The following is a 6,455-nucleotide window of genomic DNA, read 5'->3' on the forward strand; positions in this document are numbered from 1 at the left end:
AAAAAAAAAAAAAAAGAAAAAAGAAAAAAGAAAATAGAAAATAACGAAACATTTAAAAAATCTTCTTAATTTTTTAATTTAATTTTAAAGATCATTTGCAATTTTACCGGCTATTTCTTGGACTTAAAGAACGAAGTGGAGAATCTCTGTATCTTCTACGAGATTCACTTCTAAACTTTTCTCGATCATCACGTCTGTCTCGTTCTCTATCTCTTTCTCGCTCACGATCATTTTCGAAATCTCTTATATCTCTATCTTTTCTTTCTCGACGAACAATTCGTGGACTACGACCAGGGCTTGGTGTACGTGATACGGAGGAATGTGAATCAGAACTATGACCTTCATAACGATGTCTTCGTTCCCTTTGTCTAAAAAAAAATTATTAAATAAAAAGAATATAAAACATAAGTAATATTAAATTAAATAAAAATAATAACATACTTTCTACGTAACTTCAAAGACATTTCTCGAATTTCATCTTCTCTATCTTGCCTTTGCTGTTCCATTTTCTCGAGTCTAAGTTGCTCGGCTTTCTTATCAGCTTTATCTAACATATAAATATAATTATAATAAACATAGTTATACTAAAATAACATTTATTAAAAATTCTGATATATTTTACTTACATTGCCTGTTTAATAAAGCTTGCATTTTCTTCTTAAGTCGTTCCTGGGGTGTGATTTTCAGTGACTGAAAAATGTAACTCTTAAAAGTCTGTTCCCAATTACTAAAATTTTGTTTTAATATGTAGAGCAATGTATAAAATATTTCTAAAATTTTAATACAAATTTTTAATTGTATTGTTTTTTAATATTACAGATTTCTTCATTTTTAAAGTATTTAAACTTTTTGGTGCAAATAATACAATAAATTAAATTAATATTTTGAAAAATTTTATACGTATGTATATACTATTGAATAATATAAGGTATTTTCTAAGCAATTTTAAGCTGCGTTACGTGATAAAATTTATATTAAAATTTTAGAAAAATTATTATGCTACTACATATTAAAATTAATATCAAATATATCCTATATTGAAGACTTTTTCATATTACTATGTCTACGAAACAAATACATTAAACCACCAAAAAATGTTTCCATTCTGATAATAAAAATAATAAAAATTTCGCAGAAATTATTTCTGAGAAACTTCATTAAATTTAGCTATTATAACAAATACTTAACGTAAAATACAGATTTAAAATTTTCAAATTCTTTGTGGCTTTCTATTATTAAATATCTAATAAGAACTCGTAATTTATTAAACGTGAAATATAAAAAATATAATTCAAACGCCTTATATTATCCAACAGAATGAAAACAAATAGCACTTGTTGAATTTCTTCGTCTAAGGATAATTATATAAAGAGTATATACTGTCTTTTATTCTCTGTCTTTAAGTGACTAAGTAAGCGTTATGGTTCTTACTGACTTTGTGTCCGCCACCAGAATTTGTACTTAACCCTGCTTTTGGCTTGTTCCTGAAATGTTTAAGTTAATTAAAAAAATTTTTTTATATTGTAGCATAACATGTGTACTTAATATTAAATTTACATGTTCGTGATATTAGTAACCGTTGGTTTTGGTGTTGCCTGAGAAACTTTTTCTTCGTTATCTGATAATTCTAATTCCAAGCTTGATGATTTTCCACGTCGGCCATAATATCTAATGTCGCAATTAAGAAATAATATAAATACATTTATTACAAATTTTACTTTTAATTTATTAAAATATATATATATACCTTGGCAGTGCTGGTACTTTATTTTCGGTACTACGAGATCGTTTGCATCTGGATTGGCTTCTTGATCTTGATCTTGATCTTGATCTAGATCTAGATTGAGATTTAGTTCTCGATCGAGATTTAGATATTGACTTCGACGGAGAATAATGTCTTCGACGATAACTGTCTCTCGAATGACTTCTGTTATGTGATTTAGATCTTGATCTCGATCTTGATTTTGATCTAGATATACTACTTGAAGATGAACTTCTAGATCTTTTTGGACGCGATCGAGATCTAGATCTTGTTTTTGACCTTGAAATAGTACGTGAACGAGATCTAGTAAAACTTCTATATCGAGATCTAGATTCACTTCGAGTTCGTGATCGCCTTGAACGACTTCTTGTTCTTGATCTTGTGATTTTTCTATGTCTTGAACGAGTTCTTCTTGATCTAAAAATTATACATCAATTAGCAGCATAAATACAATTATTTAAGATCATCTAAATAAGATTATATACATTATATAAGATTATCTAAAACAAGCCATTTGAAAATAAACAGAAATGTTGAAAAAGTTCAGTTCTAAGAGGACTATTATTAGAGAAAATTTTTTTTCAGATAAATATATTTAGCAGATAATTACATTTAGATGATCTAAAGGTCATTTTTTAAATGGAGCTATGTATTTTTTAACGAAGCCTTATACGTATGCATTTTGAACGAAAGATGTAGAATTTTAATAATCATAATCATAATCATTCGAAGTTATTTAAAATCTTTTTGTGGCTGGTCAACCTTTTAAACATCTGTTGTAGCAAATTATTTTTAATTATTATTATTCTTAAGCATTTAGAGGAAGTTTATTTAGGTTCTATTCTGTTAATAAAGCTAAAAATATTCTGTTTCAGAAGTTTCATAATTAATTTTCATTTTTCATTCATTATTATGTTCATAACCTTGAATGACCATATGACAATTCATTGAAACTGTTTTGAAAACAATACAATTATAAATGTTCAAAAATACATTTAAAACGATGAAGATGATATTGAAATCTTCTAAATATTCCCACCTGAAAAAAATTTTATCTACATTGTGTAATTTTAGAACAAAATAAATTTTATTTCAGTCTTCCTTATTTCCAAAATTAATTCTTTCTTGGACATTTAATATTATTACGGTTATAAGGTATAAATATTTGTATTAATTCAAATATGTAATTTTAATTTTAATTTTTATTTATAAGTGTTAAAAAAAAGAAAATTTATCATCATAAACGTTTTAGTTTAAGTGTAAATAATAATAAATTGTAATTGTAAATGTTAATAATAATTAACTGTAATCATTACAATCTTATTTATGAAAGTGTTAAAAGAATTATTCAGATAACTCTTTAAATGATTCTAAATACTGATGAACTTACTTGGTCCTGGATGTACTACGTTTTCTATCATGGTTTCTGTATGATTTGGATTTATTGACAGATCGAGAGCAACTCCTAGATCTGGATTTTGAAAGTTTTCTATTAATTGTTCGTTCATTAAGTGTTGGGCTGTCCGACCTTCTACGTCTAAGATGAGAATAATTGACTTTTCTTGAATTGGAAGAAGTGACATGAGATGAACATCCATGAGTCTCCTCTTCCCCACCAAAACTTGTAATATAAGTTATTTGTCCAGTGTTTACAGGAGAAACAGATCTTGAACGAGATTTGGATGAAGATTTTCTATAGGGATTATATTCAGGACTTTCTCTTGCTGCATAACTAATAAATAAAATGCAAAATTATAGATATAAAATATAGAAAAGATTTTTTAACTAATTAAATATTTAATTAATAACTTTAATCTTAACTAGTAATCAGGTAACTAAGGAAAGATTTTCAAAATAGTGTAAAAGTAACTACCTAGGTGGACTCATAACTCGACCAATCATTTTTTTTTCTCTAAATGCACGTCTTTCTCTGCGTGATCTCCTACCCTGTGATATGAATTAATTAAATGTAATAACCAGTAATACATAATTAATAACTTTAATTGTTATATCATAAAGAAATATATATATATATATATAGTTCTGTTTATTTTGCAAAACATAAATATCTTGTAAGAGGCTGAAGTTATAAAAAAATATTCTTTTTGTCTTTTTTAAAAAAATTATCCTTATAAATAAAGTTGTATTAATGGTATCTGTAAGTGAGGTGGTGAAAGAGAACTCAAGGTAAAGATGATTTTTTTAAATGGAATTATATAATTTTGGATGCAGCAATCGATTTATCTGAACATTCTCTATAAAAAAAAAAAATATTTTCTATCGAAAAAGCCATTAATTTGATAGATATTTTCTCTTTAATTTTATGAGACCTATTATATGAAAGACAAGGAAAAACACCACCAATATTTTCATGCTTATGTTATCCTTGTCTTTCAGGGAACAAACACAAAACTAAAGTAAAAATATCTCGTAAATCAATGGTTTTTCAATATAAATAGATTAATACTTTTTTATACAGAATGTTCAGAATCAATTACTGCATTAAGACATAAGATTCTATTTAAAAAAAAAACAACTTGACTTTAAATTTTCTTTGATCACTCCATTTATAAAAAAAAACCATCATTAGGTATATCCGATATTAATACCGGATAATGTCTCTCTTTATAGTAAACAACTTTTGTAGCAACATTTTTTTTTTCACAACTTTAATCTTTTGCAAGATATTCCTATTTTGCGAGATAAATAGAACACCCTGTACAAACACATGCAAGATAAAATATAGGATTACATAAAGAAATATTTTACCGAATACATTGCTTTCTCTTCTTCTTGTTTACGTGCTTGTCTTAATGTTTCAGCTTCTTCAAAATCTTGTGTCAAAAAACTGAAATAATCAGCACCTAAAAGCCCATATTTCTGAGCTACTAAATTCATTTCATGTGCTTGTGATGGCTCTATTTGAGATACATCTACACAAATGTCTAAAAAGAAAAATTAAATATCTAATTTAATAATTTACCTAATTTATAATATATAGAACATAAAACATAATAATTATTTATAAAACATAATTTTATAATTTTTAAAGTTATACCTAGATCTATATCACTATCTTCATCATCTGCTTTTTCATCGGATATAACAGTATCCAATGATTTTACTGTTTCAGGTATTGGTTCTTCTGTTTCATAATTATATCCAATTGCAACATTATTACAAGACTTCTTCTTATCCCTAGCAGAATCTAATTTTGTTGATGAACCAAATTGTTCTTCCAAATGTATTTGGTGTAAAAATTTTTCTTCCGTTACTACATTGAAGACTATTATTTATCAAATAATTTTAAATAAAAATAAAATGTGGATTTTAAATGAATGCAATTTCCCACCTCCTAAAAATTCGTTTTGAACAATAATACGATAACGTTCATAATTGATATGTCTGTCTTCACTAGTGAGAGCAATATCTACATCAATAGAATCTGGTGCTTCTGGTATCCAATCAAGATGAGCGCGAACATCAAATCGGTCAATAAGATTGTCTTCATTTCCTTGCCAAGGCATCCTATCAATGTGACACATATTACACACGAAATTACTTATTTATATCTTGTTATAATTAAATTTTCAAATATTCTAACATTAGATTCTTATTTAATACATAAAATACTTTTCATGATTTATATATTTATATATGATATGAAAATATTATTTCAATTTCATGGTAGTCTTTAAAATTTCTAAAGTCAGAATAAAAAATTTTTTGTTATGACATATCATAATTATACATAATAATACTAGCTTGTAAAAATATACAAATGATAATTTTAATTACAATAAATAATAACTTATATTTATTAATAATAAATATAATTTTATAATATTAATATTCTTGTCTTTTTTTAAAAAGAAAATGTTACAATTTATTTATAAAATGAAACAATGTTCTCACAATAGATGTATTACAGTTAATAATACTAAAATACATATGGACTTACATATTCGCAGGACTATCACCAGCTGTAGCAATCGCTGGATCTAAATGTATCTTACAAGGTCTCCCATGAAGTTGCAGAAATTGTGTAGGATCTGATTTCTAAAGAAAATTTAAATACAATGTACACACGATAAAATAAAAGATATAAATGAAAAGATATGTCTATATTTATTGTATGAACGATATATATATGTATTTATTTCATATATGACATATATTATGCATATGACTATGTGATAAAAGAGGAATGAAATGTAGTCAGAGATATTGACGTTTTTAAATTACTATTAATAATTATAGGAACTATGATAGATTTGGAAATAAATTTAAGGTTAACAATTAAAAGAGGAAAATAAAAGTTTAGATCTCATTACAAAAAGAATAACGTTAAGTTTAGTAAATTCAACGGAGCTTGTATAAAAATTACTATTTCATTCGGTTACTCTTACAATTTTTTCATAATAGTCTCGTCGACGTTCAGCTCTACGACGATAATCTACCAACATTCCACGAATTTTCTTTTCCTGTTTCCGTGCTTCATGCCACATCCTACCACCTGTTTTTTTCACGCAAAAACTCATTTTACATATCAAATAATTCACGAAAATCACTAAATTAAAGAGAAACTTTTATGTAGTCAATAACTTTATATAAGGAATTCAAAATGTTATTAATTAACAGACTCTTTTCCTGAGAGGTAGACATATTGTATTTCACAAGCGCTGTCCAGAAA

General features: G+C 26.0%; 1 protein-coding gene across 1 annotated transcript in view; it reads right to left on the bottom strand.

The window, feature by feature from the left end:
- The window catches only part of LOC122536734 (serine/arginine repetitive matrix protein 2), a 13,028-nt gene extending 6,573 nt beyond the window's left edge, over nt 1-6,455 (bottom strand). The window contains exons 1-13 of the mRNA XM_043669347.1: nt 6,172-6,455; nt 5,724-5,821; nt 5,115-5,290; nt 4,821-5,048; nt 4,532-4,707; nt 3,636-3,709; nt 3,153-3,494; nt 1,748-2,179; nt 1,558-1,668; nt 1,436-1,484; nt 627-690; nt 442-547; nt 160-368 (exon numbers count right to left, since the gene is read on the bottom strand). Coding sequence (XP_043525282.1) covers nt 160-368; nt 442-547; nt 627-690; nt 1,436-1,484; nt 1,558-1,668; nt 1,748-2,179; nt 3,153-3,494; nt 3,636-3,709; nt 4,532-4,707; nt 4,821-5,048; nt 5,115-5,290; nt 5,724-5,821; nt 6,172-6,303 — 2,197 coding nt within the window. The 5' untranslated portion in view covers nt 6,304-6,455. The remainder of the gene's footprint in view (nt 1-159; nt 369-441; nt 548-626; nt 691-1,435; nt 1,485-1,557; nt 1,669-1,747; nt 2,180-3,152; nt 3,495-3,635; nt 3,710-4,531; nt 4,708-4,820; nt 5,049-5,114; nt 5,291-5,723; nt 5,822-6,171) is intronic.

This window comes from Frieseomelitta varia, unplaced genomic scaffold, assembly GCF_011392965.1.
Source record: "Frieseomelitta varia isolate USP_RPSP 00005682 unplaced genomic scaffold, Fvar_1.2 scaffold_869, whole genome shotgun sequence".
Classification (NCBI taxonomy): Eukaryota; Metazoa; Arthropoda; class Insecta; order Hymenoptera; family Apidae; genus Frieseomelitta; species Frieseomelitta varia.